This window comes from Coregonus clupeaformis, unplaced genomic scaffold (assembly GCF_020615455.1).
Source record: "Coregonus clupeaformis isolate EN_2021a unplaced genomic scaffold, ASM2061545v1 scaf0232, whole genome shotgun sequence".
In the NCBI taxonomy this organism is placed as follows: Eukaryota; Metazoa; Chordata; class Actinopteri; order Salmoniformes; family Salmonidae; genus Coregonus; species Coregonus clupeaformis.
Genome location: NW_025533687.1, coordinates 337,177 through 358,754, shown reverse-complemented (window position 1 = coordinate 358,754; position 21,578 = coordinate 337,177). Strand labels below are relative to the sequence as shown.

Here is a 21,578-nt window from a genome sequence, read left to right as displayed (position 1 = left end):
GAGAAGACAGAAGAAGAGAAGGGTGGAGGAAGAGTAACACACCAAACAGTGACGCAAAATGCAGTGACGGAGACAGAGACGTGTTAGATTACAGTAGTGGAGCAGGACGGGGAACCAACAGGACAGAGACGTGTTAGATTACAGTAGTGGAGCAGGACGGGGAACCAACAGGACAGAGACGTGTTAGATTACAGTAGCGGAGCAGGACGGGGAACCAACATGACAGAGACGTGTTAGATTACAGTAGTGGAGCAGGACGGGGAACCAACAGGACAGAGACGTGTTAGATTACAGTAGCGGAGCAGGACGGGGAACCAACAGGACAGAGACGTGTTAGATTACAGCAGGACAGGTAACCAACAGGACAGAGACGTGTTAGATTACAGTAGTGGAGCAGGACGGGGAACCAACATGACAGAGACGTGTTAGATTACAGTAGCGGAGCAGGACGGGGAACCAACAGGACAGAGACATGTTAGATTACAGTAGTGGAGCAGGACGGGGAACCAACATGACAGAGACGTGTTAGATTACAGTAGTGGAGCAGGACGGGGAACCAACATGACAGAGACGTGTTAGATTACAGTAGTGGAGCAGGACGGGGAACCAACATGACAGAGACGTGTTAGATTACAGTAGTGGAGCAGGACGGGGAACCAACAGGACAGAGACGTGTTAGATTACAGTAGTGGAGCAGGACGGGGAACCAACATGACAGAGACGTGTTAGATTACAGTAGTGGAGCAGGACGGGGAACCAACATGACAGAGACGTGTTAGATTACAGTAGTGGAGCAGGATGGGGAACCAACGTTAAGGAAGGAAACAGACAGAAGAGATCATGGTTTAGGACATGGTGCCAGCCAACTCTAGTGCCCTTCTAGTAACAAAGCAAGAGAGTGAAGCAAAGGTCTCTCAGTTTACTACCCCCTTCACCTCCATTTCTAATGAATTCAGGATGTGGTGGAACCTAGATAGCCAGAGAGTTGACATAGATTAAGTAAAGGACAACTAAAACAGGTGGTTTTTTCAGTGCTAGTGTACAGAGTCTAGGGCAGAGTCTAGGGCAGAGTCTAGGGCAGAGTCTAGTGTACAGAGTCTAGGGCAGAGTCTAGGGCAGAGTCTAGTGTACAGAGTCTAGGGCAGAGTCTAGTGTACAGAGTCTAGGGCAGAGTCTAGGGCAAAGTCTAGTGTACAGAGTCTAGGGCAGAGTCTAGGGCAGAGTCTAGGGCAGAGTCTAGGGTACAGAGTCTAGGGCAGAGTCTAGTGTACAGAGTCTAGGGCAGAGTCTAGGGCAGAGTCTAGGGCAGAGTCTAGGGCAGAGTCTAGTGTACAGAGTCTAGGGCAGAGTCTAGGGCAGAGTCTAGGGCAGAGTCTAGGGCAGAGTCTAGGGCAGAGTCTAGGGCAGAGAGAGAGACAGATTGATTGAGAGTAGCACTGATACAGTACTGAGCATCAGAAAGCAGCAGGTGTGGTTTGGGAAGCTAGGGAGAGTCACGTGTGTGGCAGCGGCTGTGAGAGCTGAGAGAGACAGACGTGGGGCGTTAAAACAAGTGTAGGAAAACTAATGTAGCTAGGACCAGTGTAGCTGGGACCAGTGTAGCTAGGACCAGTGTAGCTAGGGCCAGTGTAGCTAGGACCAGTGTAGCTAGGACCAGTGTAGCTAGGACCAGTGTAGCTAAGACCAGTGTAGCTGGGTCCAGTGTAGCTAGGACCAGTGTAGCTAGGACCAGTGTAGCTAGGACCAGTGTAGCTAAGACCAGTGTAGCTAGGACCAGTGTAGCTAGGACCAGTGTAGCTAGGACCAGTGTAGCTAAGACCAGTGTAGCTGGGTCCAGTGTAGCTGGGTCCAGTGTAGCTAAGACCAGTGTAGCTAAGACCAGTGTAGCTAGGACCAGTGTAGCTAGGACCAGTGTAGTATGACAAAGGAGTGAAAAATGACAGGCGGTTGGTGAGGAGAGGACAGCATTGTCTCACGTCAGATGGCGTCACTCCTACGTGACCCTCGTACCACAACCCATCTGTCTAGTCGGTCGTGGAAATCCGCCTAACAACTAGTTCCTAATTCTGAAAATCACTCCGCTCTCGGTAGCTATGACCAACCGGCTACTACAGTAAACCCATGCTCCATCAACTGAGCAAACTTGCTCCAACTAGCAGCGTAGTGCAAGCTTGTTTGAAGGGCCATACGATAGCTAGCTCGCCAGCTTGTTGATGAAGTTGTGAGGCGTTTAAGTTACGCGTCTGATTAATTGACTCTTTTGAGGATGAAAGGGGGTTCAGTGGACGATGTCACCTTGGTAACATTTTTTTTGTATATTGTAGCCAAACGTATTTTTAGCTATCCCATGAGTGTTTACGAGTTTATCAGACAGATCAGTGCAGACGCGCCGACGCGCTATCAGACGTGAGACAACGGGGAGGACGGCTCATAGTGATGGCTGGAATGGAGTAAATGGAATGGTATCAAAACAAGGAAACCATGTGTTCAATACCGTTCCACCGATTCCGTTCCAGCCCATTACTACGCCCGTCCTCCGATTTTAAGTGCCACCAGCCACCACTGGAGAGCATAACGACAATGAGGAAAGGAGTGTAGGAGAACAGAGGGACGGGAGAACAGAGGAGAGGTGTCAGAGAGGAGGTGTCAGAGGAGAGGAGTCAGAGAGGAGGTGTCAGAGGAGAGGTGTCAGAGAGGAGGTGTCAGAGGAGAGGTGTCAGAGAGGAGGTGTCAGAGGAGAGGTGTCAGAGAGGAGGTGTCAGAGAGGGAGAGGTGTCAGAGGAGAGGTGTCAGAGGAGAGGTGTCAGAGGAGAGGTGTCAGAGAGGAGGTGTCAGAGGAGAGGTGTCAGAGAGGAGGTGTCAGAGGAGAGGTGTCAGAGAGGAGGTGTCAGAGGAGAGGTGTCAGAGAGGAGGTGTCAGAGGAGAGGTGTCAGAGAGGAGGTGCAGTACAACAGGGGGTTTCAAACCTCTAACAGGGAACCCCAGCCATTCCATGTATTTTCATTATTCCACAGCAAGCGCACCTGATTCAACACGTCAACAAAATCACCAAGCCCTTAAATAGGTGAATCAAGTGAGCTACTTCAGGGCTACAACATCATTGTGAAACGTCTGGGGGTCCCCGAAGAGAGGTTTTAAAACCACTGCAGTACAAGAAACCCCAGCTAAGCTCTAACTAACGAAGCCCCTCGGGGTTTTACCAGGGCTTCAATCACATCCACTTCAACATGACACTGGATACACACACCGGCCGGTACCAACACTCCACAACAACCCCTACATTACACAGGAAAAGGTGCAAGTGCATCCCAAATGGCACCCTAATTCCCAATATAGTGCACTACTTTCTTTTTTTACCAGGGGCTCTATATAGGGACTAAGGTGCCATTTTGAGATGTAAACAAGGTGTCTCGTCTCGTTAATACTCAACTTTTTGTGAGTGAGTATGCATGTAAACCCCGAAAGAGAACATTTCAAAGAGAGATTTTTTTTTTTTTTTACATGATTTGTTGGGAAATACCTGAAGGATGCATAGCATTTATTGGAATATGTAGAGTATTTTTAAGGGTAGAAATGAAATAAATAAGAGCTTGATTTCATTCATCAGCAATAAACATTGAAGCATGACTAACGTCTATCCATTTTCCCTGCCTTTAGACTCTAAATAAACTAGGTTAGAAAAGGCCATCATAGCCCTAGTCTATGTCTTACAGGGAATGATGTTGCCTCTGGCAAGACTACGAAGAACATTACATTAAATCCACACCTTTGTTTTCCATATCTGAGGGCCATTTCCATCTCCGAGCTGAAGCTGTTTGGATGCCAGAGATCTCTAACCAATTATGTAGTTACATCAAACAGTCCTTTTTAAGTAACTTCCTGTTTAGTTTGCCTTAGAACAGGGTCGTAGCTAAAAACTCACACTGCTAGTAAGACAACGACCTACACTGGAAATGCATCAGTCAGATAGTGTGTGTGTGTGTGTGTGTGTGTGTGTGTGTGTGTGTGTGTGTGTGTGTGTGTGTGTGTGTGTGTGTGTGTGTGAGAGATTCAAACTTGCGTCAAAACACCACACCTACTACTCTCCCTGTCCCAATCCCTTTTCCTCTGAGTAAATGTGAAGTCTAATCCTTTCCATGATTTATGTTCATAGATAGAGCTGTTAACTGAAGTGGTCTGCCCTACGGTGACAACTAAACTAAACTCCTTGGTATCTACGGTCTACATCCCAAATGGCACCCTATTTCCTTACATCGTTCACCACTTTCGAAAGTAGTGCACTATATAGGGAATAGGGGTGCCATTTGGGACTCTGCCTAAAGCGTTTCCAATTATAAAATCCTCCCAGGAACACAGGCGGTTAAATGTGATTGCCTTAATTTAGTCACGGTGGAATAGTGGAGGGGGTGCGTCCCATATGGCAACCCCATTCCCTATAGACCGCACTACTTTTGACCTGGTCTATGTGGGTAATAGGGTGGGTCTTAAACTGCAGATGAATCAGGTGTGAAGTATTGAGGAAATCTCAAAAACATAGTCCCCTGTCTGCGTTCCAAATGGCACCCCTGTTCACTTTACGGTGCACTACTTTTGACCAGGGCCCATACGGCAGTAGTGCACTATATAGGGAACATGGGTGTCACTTCAGACGCAGGACACTGTCTACTCTGCACACTACTTCAACCGTAGCTTTAGGGACAGAGGTCAGAGCAGTACCCCAACATAGACCTCCATTATGGTCTGTTCCATAGAGGTCAGAGCAGTACCCCAACATAGACCTCCATTATGGTCTGTTCCATAGAGGATCAGAGCAGTACCCCAACATAGACCTCCATTATGTTCTGTTCCAATAGAGGTCAGAGCAGTACCCCAACATAGACCTCCATTATGTTCTGTTCCATAGAGGTCAGAGCAGTACCCCAACATAGACCTCCATTATGTTCTGTTCCATAGAGGTCAGAGCAGTACCCCAACATAGACCTCCATTATGTTCTGTTCCATAGAGGTCAGAGCAGTACCCCAACATAGACCTCCATTATGTTCTGTTCCATAGAGGTCAGAGCAGTACCCCCAACATAGACCTCCATTATGTTCTGTTCCATAGAGGTCAGAGCAGTACCCCAACATAGACCTCCATTATGGTCTGTTCCATAGAGGTCAGAGCAGTACCCCAACATAGACCTCCATTATGGTCTGTTCCATAGAGGTCAGAGCAGTACCCCAACATAGACCTCCATTATGTTCTGTTCCATAGAGGTCAGAGCAGTACCCCAACATAGACCTCCATTATGGTCTGTTCCATAGAGGTCAGAGCAGTACCCCAACATAGACCTCCATTATGTTCTGTTCCATAGAGGTCAGAGCAGTACCCCAACATAGACCTCCATTATGGTCTGTTCCATAGAGGTCAGAGCAGTACCCCAACATAGACCTCCATTATGTTCTGTTCCATAGAGGTCAGAGCAGTACCCCAACATAGACCTCCATTATGTTCTGTTCCATAGAGGTCAGAGCAGTACCCCAACATAGACCTCCATTATGTTCTGTTCCATAGAGGTCAGAGCAGTACCCCAACATAGACCTCCATTATGGTCTGTTCCATAGAGGTCAGAGCAGTACCCCAACATAGACCTCCATTATGTTCTGTTCCATAGAGGTCAGAGCAGTACCCCAACATAGACCTCCATTATGTTCTGTTCCATAGAGGTCAGAGCAGTACCCCAACATAGACCTCCATTATGTTCTGTTCCATAGAGGTCAGAGCAGTACCCCAACATAGACCTCCATTATGTTCTGTTCCATAGAGGTCAGAGCAGTACCCCCAACATAGACCTCCATTATGGTCTGTTCCATATTTGATGTGTTTATGCAACATCTTCCCATGATAAAGGAGGACTGGAGAAGTCAATGTGGGTTTAATGACTTAGTGTGCTGTTCTATGGTGATGTGATGGATTGGAGTGTGTTCATATTTCATACTCACGGCTGGAAGGGGATGAAATGCTGCTTGTCCTCATCATCCATCTTGCCTGTTATGATGTCAGTCACATCCATGACTGTTAGAGACGGGACATATAGTATAGGAGGTCAATGGTATAGCAGTCTGTTACTGTTAGTGATAGGACATATAGTATAGGAGGACAATGGTATAGCAGTCTGTTACTGTTAGTGATATGACATATAGTATAGGAGGACAATGGTATAGCAGTCTGTTACTGTTAGAGACAGGACATATAGTATAGGAGGTCAATGGTATAGCAGTCTGTTACTGTTAGAGACAGGACATATAGTATAGGAGGACAATGGTATAGCAGTCTGTTACTGTTAGTGATAGGACATATAGTATAGGAGGTCAATGGTATAGCAGTCTGTACTGTTAGTGATAGGACATATAGTATAGGAGGTCAATGGTATAGCAGTATGTTACTGTTAGAGACAGGACATATAGTATAGGAGGTCAATGGTATAGCAGTCTGTTACTGTTAGAGACAGGACATATAGTATAGGAGGTCAATGTTTTACAGTATATGAAGGCTACAACCTTATTGGTCTGTTGAAACGTATATTGCCGTAGCACAAGCAAGACGCATTCTACACGTTGCATTGGGGAAAAACAATTAGCGTTTTGTGTGATGTAATCTTTATAGGTATGCTGCCATATAGCCAGCAGTCTGCCTCCTGTTTAAGCCAATGTTTGCAATGATTATTTTAAAAAAATGAACATTAAATCACAATTTACTGCCCGTCTGTGGCTTGCTAGTTTGATATACTGTGTAGGCTACATACAGCTGGCCTGAATAGCTTCCCGTAACTCTAGACAACCTGTTTGTGTCCTACTTATGTTAGCCTACTGTCTCGACAGACAATCCTACTTATGTTAGCCTACTGTCTCGACACACAAAGAGCTGCGTTTGGTCTAACTTTGTGTACAAGCGGCAGCAGAGTCATGGGGTGACTGACCGCTGAGCGGCAGCTGAAGGGAGATAGGCTAGTGGATCACGTATGTCCAGAAATCTACGGATTTTTTTTTGCAAAAGCAAGTCGGGTTCCAGAAAATCCGGAAGTGCAGCCACTCCGATAGAAAGAATAAACTCTCCAGAAACCAGTGGCTCTCAAGCCACACGGTAGGCCAGAGCATAGAAATGGGATGAAAAGAACTAACATCCCCATTCCAAGTCAACGTTCCGTGATGGGGTGGACCGGCGGCCATATTGATTGCGCTGCCAGATGGCAGCGGTCTGAGGGGCTTCTCCCCATTCTAGTTCTTCTATTTCTATGAGCCAGAGTCTCCTCAGCTTTTGTTTGGCTAGATGTACCTGTACTGTGGGCCCAGTCAGTGCTCTGGTAACATGGATATAGTTACACTATAGCCTAAAATCCAGACCTGTTCTGTGCCAATATTCCACTCCTTGTACTCCGTATCATAAGCCAAACATGTTGGGGATATGACACAGAGTACAAGGAGTGGAATGTTAGCACAAACAGACTGGTAGCCATGTTAGAGGAATGTTAGCACAAACAGACTGGTACCCATGTTAGAGGAATGTTAGCACAAACAGACTGGTACCCATGTTAGAGGAATGTTAGCACAAACAGACTGGTACCCATGTTAGAGGAATGTTAGCACAAACAGACTGGTTGCTAGGCTAGAGGAATGTTAGCACAGACAGACTGGTTGCTAGGCTAGAGGAATGTTAGCACAGACAGACTGGTAGCTAGGCTAGAGGAATGCTAGCACACATAGACTGGTAGCTAGGCTAGAGGAATGTTAGCACAGACAGACTGGTTGCTAGGCTAGAGGAATGTTAGCACAAACAGACTGGTACCCAGGTTAGAGGAATGTTAGCACAGACAGACTGGTTGCTAGGCTAGAGGAATGTTAGCACAAACAGACTGGTAGCTAGGCTAGAGGAATGCTAGCACAGACAGACTGGTAGCTAGGCTAGAGGAATGCTAGCACAGACAGACTGGTTGCTAGGCTAGAGGAATGTTGGCACAAACAGACTGGTTGCTAGGCTAGAGGAATGTTAGCACAGACAGACTGGTAGCTAGGCTAGAGGAATGCTAGCACAGACAGACTGGTAGCTAGGCTAGAGGAATGCTAGCACAGACAGACTGGTTGCTAGGCTAGAGGAATGTTAGCACAAACAGACTGGTACCCAGGTTAGAGGAATGTTGGCACAAACAGACTGGTTGCTAGGCTAGAGGAATGTTAGCACAAACAGACTGGTTGCTAGGCTAGAGGAATGTTAGCACAAACAGACTGGTTGCTAGGCTAGAGGAATGTTAGCACAGACAGACTGGTTGCTAGGCTAGAGGAATGTTAGCACAAACAGACTGGTAGCTAGGCTAGAGGAATGTTAGCACAAACAAACAGACTGGTACCCAGGTTAGAGGAATGTTAGCACAAACAGACTGGTTGCTAGGCTAGAGGAATGTTAGCACAAACAGACTGGTTGCTAGGCTAGAGGAATGTTGGCACAAACAGACTGGTTGCTAGGCTAGAGGAATGTTGGCACAAACAAACAGACTGGTACCCAGGTTAGAGGAATGTTAGCACAAACAGACTGGTTGCTAGGCTAGAGGAATGTTAGCACAAACAGACTGGTTGCTAGGCTAGAGGAATGTTAGCACAAACAGACTGGTTGCTAGGCTAGAGGAATGTTAGCACAAACAGACTGGTTGCTAGGCTAGAGGAATGTTAGCACAAACAGACTGGTTGCTAGGCTAGAGGAATGTTAGCACAAACAGACTGGTTGCTAGGCTAGAGGAATGTTAGCACAAACAGACTGGTTGCTAGGCTAGAGGAATGTTGGCACAAACAGACTGGTACCCAGGTTAGAGGAATGTTGGCACAAACAGACTGGTTGCTAGGCTAGAGGAATGTTGGCACAAACAGACTGGTTGCTAGGCTAGAGGAATGTTGGCACAAACAAACAGACTGGTACCCAGGTTAGAGGAATGTTGGCACAAACAGACTGGTTGCTAGGCTAGAGGAATGTTGGCACAAACAAACAGACTGGTACCCAGGTTAGAGGAATGTTGGCACAAACAGACTGGTTGCTAGGCTAGAGGAATGTTAGCACAAACAGACTGGTTGCTAGGCTAGAGGAATGTTGGCACAAACAGACTGGTTGCTAGGCTAGAGGAATGCTAGCACAGACAGACTGGTACCCAGGTTAGAGGAATGTTGGCACAAACAAACAGACTGGTATCCAGGTTAGAGGAATGTTGGCACAAACAGACTGGTTGCTAGGCTAGAGGAATGTTAGCACAAACAGACTGGTTGCTAGGCTAGAGGAATGTTGGCATAAACAGACTGGTTGCTAGGCTAGAGGAATGTTGGCACAAACAAACAGACTGGTACCCAGGTTAGAGGAATGTTGGCACAAACAGACTGGTTGCTAGGCTAGAGGAATGTTAGCACAAACAGACTGGTTGCTAGGCTAGAGGAATGTTGGCACAAACAAACAGACTGGTACCCAGGTTAGAGGAATGTTGGCACAAACAGACTGGTTGCTAGGCTAGAGGAATGTTGGCACAAACAGACTGGTTGCTAGGCTAGAGGAATGCTAGCACAACAGGCTATATCCCGGCTCCATCACGGCCAGTCTACCTGCTACTCCAAAGGGTCTCCTCAGCCCAGAGGTCAGCTTCTTTGTGTTGTTGTCACGTAGCTCCATACGTCCAACTCTAACGATCTGACACACAAAGCTGATCTTCTCTCTCTTTAAATCTTCACTCCCAAGGTCCTGGGGAAACAGAACGACAAATGGACTCAGCGGAGGTATTGGAGCAGAACCACCTACCTTCTTGTAGCCTACACAACTTCAGTTACACTGGGGGGGAAAAAATATTTTATACTGAACAAAAATATTAAACATGCAACAATTTCAACAATTTTACTGAGTTACAGTTCATGTAAGGAAATCAGTCAATTGAAATAAATTCATTAGGCCCTAATCTATGGATTTCACATGACTGGGCAGGGGAGCAGCCATGGGTGGGCCTGGGAGGGCAGCCAATCAGAATTCGTTTTTCCCCCACAAAAGGGCGTTTTTACAGACAAAAATACTCCTCAGTTTCATCAGCTGCCCGGGCGGCTGGTCTCAAACGATCCCGCAGGTGAAGAAGCCGGATGTGGAGGTCCTGGGCTGGCGTGGTTAAATGTGGTCTGCGGTTGTGAGGCCGGTAAGACGTACTGTCAAATTCTCTAAAACGAAGTTGGAGGTGGCTTATGGTAGATAAATGAACATTCAAATCTCTGGCAACAGCTCTGGTGGACATTCTTGCAGTCAGCAAGCCAATTGCACGCTCCCTCAAAACGTGAGACATCTGTGGCATTGTGCTGTGTGACTAGTGTCCTTTTATTGTCCCCAGCACAAGGTGCACCTGTGTAATGATCATGCTGTTTAATCAGCTTCTTGATATGCCACAGCTGTCAGGTGGATGGATTTATCTTGGCAAAGGAGAAATGCTCACTAACAGGGGCGTAAACAAATTTTGTGCACAAAATTTGAGAGAAATATGTTTTTTGTGTGTATGGAACATTTCTGGGATCTTTTATTTCAGCTCATGAAACATGGGACCAACACTTTACATGTTGAGTTTATATTTTTGTTCAGTATAGATAGAACAGTGTTTCTTAATTCTGGTCCTGGGGACCCAAAGGGCTGCACATTTTTGTTTTTGCCCTAGCACTACACACCTGATTCAAAATCATCAAAGCTCGATGAGTTGACCATTTGGATTGGCTGTGTAGTGCTAGGGGGAAAAGCAGACATGTGCCCCCCTCTGGGTCCCCAGGACCAGGATGAAGAAACGCTGAGAAAGAGTAAAGCCTTGGAGCAACGCTGCCCAAGTGTTTCTTCAGACTACACAGAACACAGTGAAAGAGTGAGCGAGCGTTGCCTTGGAACAATCCTGACCACCACAGGAGGCTGCTGAGGGGAGGACGGCTCATAATAATGGCTGGAATGGAGTGAATGGAGTGGCATCAAGCACATGGAAACCATGGAAACCATCTGTTTGATACCGTTCCATTTATTCGGTTCCAGACATTACTATGAGTATGTCCTCCCCAATTAAAAGGTGCCACCAGCCGCCTGTGCTGCCCAGGAGTACATTTACATTTTGACTTCTTGTACACAATTCTAGTTAGTTACATTGGTACTCTGTGTCATTGGCACTCTGTGTCATTGGTACTCTGTGTCATTGGCACTCTGTGTCATTGGTACTCTGTGTCATTGGCACTCTGTGTCATTGGCACTCTGTGTCATTGGTACTCTGTGTCATTGGTACTCTGTGTCATTGGTACTCTGTGTCATTGCGATGAGGCCAATAAGGACAATCTGGTATCAAATTTGTCTGGTTTTAGCTTCTCGTCAAGGCTGATCTGTTTACTAGGCTGCAGCAGTAACACCACCACCACCAGGCTGATCTGTTTACTAGGCTGCAGCAGTAACACCATCACCACCAGGCTGATCTGTTTACTAGGCTGCAGCAGTAACACCACCACCACCAGGCTGATCTGTTTACTAGGCTGCAGCAGTAACACCATCACCACCAGGCTGATCTGTTTACTAGGCTGCAGCAGTAACACCACCACCAGGCTGATCTGTTTACTAGGCTGCAGCAGTAACACCATCACCACCAGGCTGATCTGTTTACTAGGCTGCAGCAGTAACACCATCACCACCAGGCTGATCTGTTTACTAGGCTGCAGCAGTAACACCATCACCACCAGGCTGATCTGTTTACTAGGCTGCACCAGTAACACCATCACCACCAGGCTGATCTGTTTACTAGGCTGCAGCAGTAACACCATCACCACCAGGCTGATCTGTTTACTAGGCTGCAGCAGTAACACCACCACCACCAGGCTGATCTGTTTACTAGGCTGCAGCAGTAACACCACCACTACCAGGCTGATCTGTTTAATAGGCTGCAACAGTAACACCATCACCACCAGGCTGATCTGTTTATTAGGCTGCAGCAGTAACACCACCACCACCAGGCTGATCTGTTTACTAGGCTGCAGCAGTAACACCATCACCACCAGGCTGATCTGTTTACTAGGCTGCAGCAGTAACACCACCACCACCAGGCTGATCTGTTTATTAGGCTGCAGCAGTAACACCACCACCACCAGGCTGATCTGTTTACTAGGCTGCAGCAGTAACACCACCACCACCAGGCTGATCTGTTTACTAGGCTGCAGCAGTAACACCACCACCACCAGGCTGATCTGTTTACTAGGCTGCAGCAGTAACACCACCACCACCAGGCTGATCTGTTTATTAGGCTGCAGCAGTAACACCATCACCACCAGGCTGATCTGTTTACTAGGCTGCAGCAGTAACACCATCACCACCAGGCTGATCTGTTTATTAGGCTGCAGCAGTAACACCATCACCACCAGGCTGATCTGTTTACTAGGCTGCAGCAGTAACACCATCACCACCAGGCTGATCTGTTTACTAGGCTGCAGCAGTAACACCACCACCACCAGGCTGATCTGTTTACTAGGCTGCAGCAGTAACACCATCACCACCAGGCTGATCTGTTTACTAGGCTGCAGCAGTAACACCATCACCACCAGGCTGATCTGTTTACTAGGCTGCAGCAGTAACACCACCACCAGGCTGATCTGTTTATTAGGCTGCAGCAGTAACACCATCACCACCAGGCTGATCTGTTTACTAGGCTGCAGCAGTAACACCATCACCACCAGGCTGATCTGTTTACTAGGCTGCAGCAGTAACACCACCACCACCAGGCTGATCTGTTTACTAGGCTGCAGCAGTAACACCACCACCCAGGCTGATCTGTTTAATAGGCTGCAGCAGTAACACCATCACCACCAGGCTGATCTGTTTACTAGGCTGCAGCAGTAACACCACCACCACCAGGCTGATCTGTTTACTAGGCTGCAGCAGTAACACCACCACCAGGCTGATCTGTTTACTAGGCTGCAGCAGTAACACCACCACCACCAGGCTGATCTGTTTACTAGGCTGCAGCAGTAACACCACCACCACCAGGCTGATCTGTTTACTAGGCTGCAGCAGTAACACCATCACCACCAGGCTGATCTGTTTACTAGGCTGCAGCAGTAACACCACCACCACCAGGCTGATCTGTTTACTAGGCTGCAGCAGTAACACCACCACCACCAGGCTGATCTGTTTATTAGGCTGCAGCAGTAACACCATCACCACCAGGCTGATCTGTTTACTAGGCTGCAGCAGTAACACCACCACCACCAGGCTGATCTGTTTATTAGGCTGCAGCAGTAACACCACCACCACCAGGCTGATCTGTTTACTAGGCTGCAGCAGTAACACCACCACCACCAGGCTGATCTGTTTACTAGGCTGCAACAGTAACACCACCACCACCAGGCTGATCTGTTTATTAGGCTGCAGCAGTAACACCACCACCACCAGGCTGATCTGTTTACTAGGCTGCAGCAGTAACACCATCACCACCAGGCTGATCTGTTTACTAGGCTGCAGCAGTAACACCACCACCACCAGGCTGATCTGTTTACTAGGCTGCAGCAGTAACACCACCACCACCAGGCTGATCTGTTTACTAGGCTGCAGCAGTAACACCATCAACACCAGGCTGATCTGTTTACTAGGCTGCAGCAGTAACAACCATGACAACGAGCCAGGTAGGGCTGAGTGAACAATTCATCAGAACCTTTTCAAGGGAGGATAAACTTTTGTTAAGGCGGCAGTTTTTGCCCGCAAATTGCTTTAACTCCCTATTTAATTGACTCCATGGTTCATTTCCTGCTGTGCCGTCAGTGTAGCGAGCGGCGCAGCAAGTAGCAGGCATCAGCCAGCTTGTCGTACGTAGGCGCCTGGTAACCTGGCTGACCTTGGCCAGCCATTAGTAGAGAGGTGACTTTCCACAAACAAGCCGGGTCGCTCTGGGTCCTGGTCTTTATCTTTCAGAGCCGGGGAGCTTAACAAACACCGCCCCCTCAAACATTGGGGGGCACACACACACACACACACACACACACACACACACACACACACACACACACACACACACACTCACACACTCACACACACACCACGGGCTCCGACATCCCTCATGACAGGGCTGGGTATCCAATCATGCAGCAGCTGCAGCCAACACTCCCATTACAGCCACACACTCTACATATACTTACGGTGAAGACTGATCTCAGGTTATGGAGTTGATCTATATCTTTGACCAGGCCTTGACTGGACCATCGCACCAGGTAATTCTCACTAGGAGGGGAAGAGAGGGAACAAATCAAAGAGGGTACCAAAACGAACCTTTTAAACTTTACAATCTGTCATCACAAATTAACTCTCTAGTTTCTTCATGAAGAAATTACAATCAACTGACTAATGTCGTACACAGATTAGATGCTTCTTAAACAGTATTTGTTGCTGTAATCCTGGAACGATAGAATCCCCTGGCAGCAGGAAGCAGGGTCTGTTCTGTCACGGTCCTGGCTTTGGACTCATACCTAGGAGTATACTATTCCCATGATTCAGAGGTTTTCCAGAAATTCCAGATGAGAGGATTCCCGGAATAATGAGCAAATAAGCAGGGAGCCAATCGTCCAACTGGGATTTCAGGAAAACCTGGGAAGTGTAGGAAAGTTTCCAGAACTCTTGCGACCCTTGGCTTACCTGATAAACTTTAACCCTCAGAGGGTCATAGAGGAACATATCTGATGACCTTTAACCTTAAAAAGGAAGAAACCACCCAAAACCACTAAATCCTATAATTTACAGTGTTAAATAAGAACAACAGTTTTAGTGAACAAATGTTTCAATTTGTCGTTTTAATAAGGTTGGTATAGCAATGTGTGAAAATCGTTGTGGAAATCTGTTGCAGCTCAAGTCGACTACAAAAACCCACAACGCAAATGCTCTCCCCATGGGCTCTGTGTACTGTACATGATGACCTTTAACCCTACGAGGTCATAGAGGTTACATACCTAATAAACTTCGACTCAACGGGGTCGTAGAGGGACATGAGCACCTCTGCATCTTCACCGATCTTACACACCACGTTCTTCAGGGTGACGAAGAGGGCGAAGGACGGGGTCTGGGCGAACTTGGCCTGCCTGCTCAGATCTACGTTCTGTTTCTGAGACTGCCCCGGGGAGAGGAGGAGGAGGAGGAGGAGAGGGAAAGAGGGAGGAAACAGAGATGTTGCATTTAATACAAGGGGGTCCAGTACTCTTAACTAGCCTGGCTGTCATATCATCTGGCCACGGGCCTGTGAAGGTTAAAGGCCCAGTGCAGTCAAAAACATGATTTTGTGATTTATATACACTGAGTGTACAAAACATTAGGAGCAAAACATTTCCATGACATAGACTAACAGTGACTGGACTGTTATTTAACATCAGTCAGACCCATCTTCATTAAGCTGTCAGGTTGACACATTTGGCACCGACAGACATGGCAGCTCTGCTTCTAGCTCCTAAGCAACTTTGCAGTGTTTTTTTTTTTGTTTGTTTTTTGTTATTTCTTACACCAGAAAGTTTTTGGGGTTATTACATACAGCCGAAAATAACTTTTGGATATCAGAGTGGCGGTAACTCACCAGCATTACGACCAGAAATACGACTTTCCCGAATTGGATCCTTTGTTCGTACCCCCCAGGGCAATACGAACAAATATGAAAATGTATGTACTCAATACTGTAAGTCGCTCCGGATAAGAGCATCTCCTAAATGACTAACATGTGAAAAATGTAATTGAACTTATCCCAGAGGCTGCTCCAAGACGCCGACGGCGGAGAAGAGGTATTCGGAGTGGACTTCTAGTCCGACTCAGGAGGCGTGCACACCATCCACCACTTCCGAGTATATTACTATATATAGTGTATTACTCGCTAATGTTCAGTCTCTGGACAATAAAGTAGACGAGCTCAGGGCGAGGATCTCTGTCCAGAGAGACATCAGGGACTGTAACATACTCTGTTTCACGGAATCACGGCTCTCTCCGGATATACTGTCCCCGTCCATACAGCCAGCTGGGTTCTCAGTACATCGCGCAGACAGGAATAAAGAACACTCCGGAAAGAAGAAATGCGGTGGTGTATGTTTCATGATTAACTAACCATGGTGTGATTGTGATAACGTCAAGTCCTTTTGTTCACCAGACCTAGAATACCTCAATCAAATGCCGTCCGTATTACCTCCCTTGAGAATTCTCTTCGGTTATAGTCACAGCCGTGTATATTTCCCCTTAAGCCGATACCCAGACAGCCTTCAAGGATCTACACTAGACTTTGTGCAAACTGGAAACCACATATCCTGAGGCCGCATTTATTGTAGCTGGGGATTTTAACAATCAACATTTGAGGAAAATGTATCAGAAGTTATACCAACACATTGCCTGTAGTACTCGGCCTTCAAAAATTCTCGACCATTGTTACTCTCCCTTCCGGGATGGCTACAAGGACCTCCCCCTGCCCTCCCTTCAGCAAATCAGATTCATTCTGCTCCTCCCTTCCTATAGGCAGAAACTCAAACAGGAAGTACCTGTGCAAAGGTCTATTCAACGCTGGTCTGACCAATCGGAAATCCATGCTTCAAGATTGTTTTGATCACGCGGACTGGGATATGTTGACGTGTACACGGACACGGTGACTGAGTTCATCAGGAAGTGTATAGGGGATGTTGTTCCCACTGTGACTATTAAAACCTACCCTAACCAGAAACCGTGGATAGATGGCAGCATTCGCGCAAAACTGAAAGCGCGAACCACCGCATTTAAACACGGCAAGGTGACTGGAAATACAGTTGAATACAAACAGTGTAGTTATTCCCTCCGTAAGGCAATCAAACAGGCAAAACATCAGTACAGAGACTAAGTGGAGTCACAATTAAACAGCTCAGACACAATAAGTATGTAGCAGGGTCTACAGACAATCCCGGATTACAAAGGGAAAACCAGCCACGTCTCGGACACCGACGTCTTGCTCCCAGACAAGCTAAACACCTTCTTCGCCCGCTTTGAGGATAACACAGTGCCACCGACGCGACCCGCTCCAAAGGACTGTGGGCTCTCGTTCTCCGTGGCCGGCGTGAGTAAGACATTTAAGTGTGTTAACCCTCGCAAGGCTGCCGGCCCAGACAGCATTCCTAGCCGCGTCCTCCAAGCATGCGCAGACCAGCTGGCTGGAGTGTTTACGGACATATTTAATCTCTCCCTATCCCAGTCTGCTGTCCCCACTTGCTTCAAGATGTCCACCATTGTTGCTGTACCCAAGAAAGCAAAGGTAACTGAACTAAATGACTATCGCCCTGTAGCACTCACTTCTGTCATCATGAAGTGCTTTGAGAGGCTAGTTAAGGATCATATCACCTCCACCTCACCTGTCACCCTAGACCCACTTCAATTTGCATACCACCCCAATAGATCCACAGACGATGCAATCGTCATCGCATTGCACACTGCCCTATCCCATCTGGACAAGAGGAATACCTATGTAGGAATGCTGTTCATTGACTATAGCTCAGCATTCAACACCATAGTACCCTCCAAGCTCATCATTAAGCTCGGGCCCTGGGTCTGAACCCCGCCCAGTGCAACTGGGTCCTGGACTTTCTGACGGGCCGCCCCCAGGTGGTGAAGGTAGGAAACAACACCTCCACGTCGCTGATCCTCAACACTGGGGCCCCACAAGGGTGCGTGCTCAGCCCCCTCCTCTACTCCCTGTTCACCCATGACTGTGTGGCCACGCACGCCTCCAACTCAATCATCAAGTTTGCAGACGACACAACAGTAGTAGGCTTGATTACCAACAATGACGAGACCGCCTACAGGGGAGGAGGTGAGGGCCCTGGCGGAGTGGTGCCAGGAACCTCTTCCTCAACATCAACAAAACGAAACAATGGAGCGGATCGTGGACTTCAGGAGACAGCAGAGGGAACACGCCCCTATCCACATCGACGGGACCGCAGTGGAGAAGGTGGAAAGCTTCAAGTTCCTCGGCGTACACATCACTGACACTCTGAAATGGTCCACCCACACAGACAGTGTGGTGAAGAAATTGAGTTTGGCCCCTAAGACCATCACAAACTTTTACAGATGCACAATTCAGAGCATCCTGTTGGGCTGTATCACCGCCTGGTACGGCAACTGCACCACATCCCTGATTACCGTCCACCATCTGCTGAGAATGATCTGATGAGGTGTCTGCATGTTTGTGATAATGATTTTGAGAAGATGTCCTAGTTTTGCTTAAAATTAACAATGTCCTTAAAAAAAATACGCCGGGGCATCTGAAAGTACGCATTAACATTCATGGTGATGACCTGAGAGAATGTTATATTGCTCCATGCATACGCAACTGCAGGGATGGAAAGGTCACATAAGATGACTCCACATAGCTGAAGGGCACTTCACCAATTTAGAGTCACTTTATAGGCTGAGTCCCAAATGGCACCATAATCCCTATAGGACCCTGGTCTAAAGTAGTGCATTACATAGGGAATAGGGTGCCATTTGGGACACAGTTCAACACTGCCAAGTTGACATTCAGGGAGATGGTTGGGAGAGAGAGAGGAGAGGAGATGGTTGGGAGAGAGGTGAGGAGGGGAGATGGCTGGGAGAGAGGTGAGGAGGGAGAGGGCGGGGAGAGAGGGAGAGGTGGTGGTTGGGAGAGAGAGGAGAGGAGATGGTTGGGAGAGAGGTGAGATGGCTGGGAGAGAGGTGAGGAGAGGGCGGGGAGAGAGGAGAGGTGGTGGTTGGGAGAGAGAGGAGAGGGAGATTGGTTGGGAGAGAGGTGAGATGGTTGGGAGAGAGGTGAGGAGGGGAGATGGCTGGGAGAGAGGAGAGGTGGTGGTGGGGAGAGAGAGGAGAGGAGGTGGCGAGGAGAAAGAGGAGAGGTGGCGGGGAGAGAGAGGAGAGGAGGTGGAGGGGAGAAAGAGGAGGGGAGAGGAGAGGGCGGGGAGAGAGAGGTGAGAAGGGGGGAGAGCAGGGAGGTGACAGGGATAGGAGAGGAGGTGGCGAGGAGGCGGCAGGGAGAGAGTGAGCGGAAGAGAGGAGGCGGCAGGGAGAGAGAGGAGAAGAGAGGGGGCGGCAGGGAGAGAGAGGAGAAGAGAGGAGGCGGCAGGGAGAGAGAGGAGAAGAGAGGGGGCGGCAGGGAGAGAGAGGAGGCGGCAGGGAGAGAGAGGAGGCGGCAGGGAGAGAGAGGAGAAGAGAGGAGGCGGCAGGGAGAGAGAGGAGAAGAGGGGGCGGCAGGGAGAGAGAGGAGAAGAGAGGAGGCGGCAGGGAGAGAGAGGAGAAGAGAGGAGGCGGCAGGGAGAGAGAGGAGAAGAGAGGGGGCGGCAGGGAGAGAGAGGAGAAGAGAGGAGGCGGCAGGGAGAGAGAGGAGGCGGCAGGGAGAGAGAGGAGAAGAGAGGAGGCAGCAGGGAGAGAGAGGAGAAGAGAGGGGGCGGCAGGGAGAGAGAGGAGAAGAGAGGAGGTGGCAGGGAGAGAGAGGAGGCGGCAGGGAGAGAGAGGAGAAGAGAGGAGGCAGCAGGGAGAGAGAGGAGAAAAGAGGGGGCGGCAGGGAGAGAGAGGAGGCGGCAGGGAGAGAGAGGAGAAGAGAGGGGGCGGCAGGGAGAGAGAGGAGGCAGCAGGGAGAGAGAGGAGAAGAGAGGGGGGCGGCAGGGAGAGAGAGGAGAAGAGAGGAGGCGGCAGGGAGAGAGAGGAGAAGAGAGGGGGCGGCAGGGAGAGAGAGGAGACGGCAGGGAGAGAGAGGAGAAGAGAGGGGGCGGCAGGGAGAGAGTGGAGAAGAGAGGGGGCGGCAGGGAGAGAGCGGAGAAGAGAGGGGGCGGCAGGGAGAGAGCGGAGAAGAGAGGAGGCGGCAGGGAGAGAGAGGAGGCGGCAGGGAGAGAGAGAGAGGAGAAGAGAGGAGGCGGCAGGGAGAGAGAGGAGAAGAGAGGAGGCGGCAGGGAGAGAGAGGAGAAGAGAGGAGGCGGCAGGGAGAGAGAGGAGAAGAGAGGAGGCGGCAGGGAGAGAGAGGAGAAGAGAGGAGGCGGCAGGGAGAGAGAGGAGAAGAGAGGAGGCGGCAGGGAGAGAGAGGAGAAGAGAGGAGGCGGCAGGGAGAGAGAGGAGAAGAGAGGAGGCGGCAGGGAGAGTGGCAAATGCTACTGTTTCTGTTCATGACGTGTCACATACAGGAGGTTAGAGGGGAAAGGCCTGAATAGTGTTAACATGTTCTAAAACATTATTTACACATCATCTCACACTGCTCTCTCTGTCAAACAGAGAATCTCATTCCACATCATCTCACACTGCTCTCTCTGTCAAACAGAGAATCTCATTCCACATCACCACCTCTACACTGCTCTCTCTGTCAAACAGAGAATCTCATTCCACATCACTACCTCTCACTGAGGAGATGATATGACAAATGGGATTTCTTATTTTTTTGTATATTGTTGAAGTGATCTTCTGCTTGCTCTTTTGGGTCGAGGCCAGGTTACTGTAAAATAATTTTGTGACAACTGCTGATGTAAATAGGGGTTTATGAATAAATATGATTGATTGATTACTTGATTGATTAACTGACGGATTGATGGATTAATTTATTGATTTCTGAATCTCTGAAGTTTACCTTCTCCTCTTGGATCCTGTCCTCTATCTGTTTAGAGGCAGCTTCATGTGCTCTGAAGAGAGAGACGGTGCTGGTAGAGTCTGGGTCCAAGATGTTGCCATCTCTATCTCTCACCACAAGGTCTAGATCCAGGTACCTGTTATATAAAGAGAGAGAGAGAGAGAGAGAGAGAGAGAGAGAGAGAGAGAGAGAGAGAGAGAGAGAGAGAGAGAGAGAGAGAGAGAGAGAGAGAGAGAGAGAGAGAGAGAGAGAGAGAGAGAGAGAGAGAGAGAGAGAGAGAGAGAGAGAGAGAGAGAGAGAGAGGAGAGAGAGAGAGAGAGAGAGAGAGAGAGAGAGAGAGAGAGAGAGAGAGAGAGAGAGAGAGAGAGAGAGAGAGCAGAGAGAGAGAGAGAGAGAGAGAGAGAGAGAGAGGAGAGAGAGAGAGACAGAGAGAGAGAGAGGGGGAGAGAGAGAGAGAGAGGGGCAGAGAGAGAGAGAAGGGCAGAGAGAGAGAGAGACAGAGAGAGACAGAGAGAGAGGCAGAGAGAGAGAGAGACGAGAGCGAGAGAGAGAGAGAGAGAGAGAGAGAGAGAGAGAGAGAGAGGGGAAGAGAGAGATGGGCAGAGAGAGAGAGAGAGGAGAGAGAGAGAGAGGGGGAGAGAGAGAGAGGGGGAGAGAGAGAGAGGGGGAGAGAGAGATGGGGAGCAGAGAGAGAGCAGAGAGAGAGAGAGAGAGAGATACATCTCCCTCAGATTACACAGACCCACAAAGAATTTGAAAAACAAATCCCATTTTGATAAATTGCCACAAGGGCAACAAGTGAAGAACAAACACCATTGTAAATACAACCCTTTTGTACATAATGACATAATATGTCAGCGAGTGAGAGAGAGAGAGGAGAGAGAGGAGAGGAGTTAGAGCGAGAGAAAGAGAGAGAAGGTGAAAGAGGCAGAGAAAGAAAGGAGAGGAGTTCGAGAGAAAGAA

General features: G+C 48.5%; 1 protein-coding gene across 6 annotated transcripts in view; it reads right to left on the bottom strand.

Moving 5' to 3' along the window:
* LOC121563319 (dedicator of cytokinesis protein 1-like) overlaps positions 1 to 21,578 on the bottom strand; it is a 236,503-nt gene that overhangs the window by 140,151 nt on the left and 74,774 nt on the right. For all 6 annotated transcript variants that reach the window (XM_045214288.1, XM_045214291.1, XM_045214290.1 and 3 more), the window contains exons 7-11: positions 20,616 to 20,751; positions 14,992 to 15,149; positions 14,188 to 14,269; positions 9,616 to 9,751; positions 5,983 to 6,055 (exon numbers count right to left, since the gene is read on the bottom strand). In XM_045214288.1, coding sequence (XP_045070223.1) covers positions 5,983 to 6,055; positions 9,616 to 9,751; positions 14,188 to 14,269; positions 14,992 to 15,149; positions 20,616 to 20,751 — 585 coding nt within the window. The remainder of the gene's footprint in view (positions 1 to 5,982; positions 6,056 to 9,615; positions 9,752 to 14,187; positions 14,270 to 14,991; positions 15,150 to 20,615; positions 20,752 to 21,578) is intronic.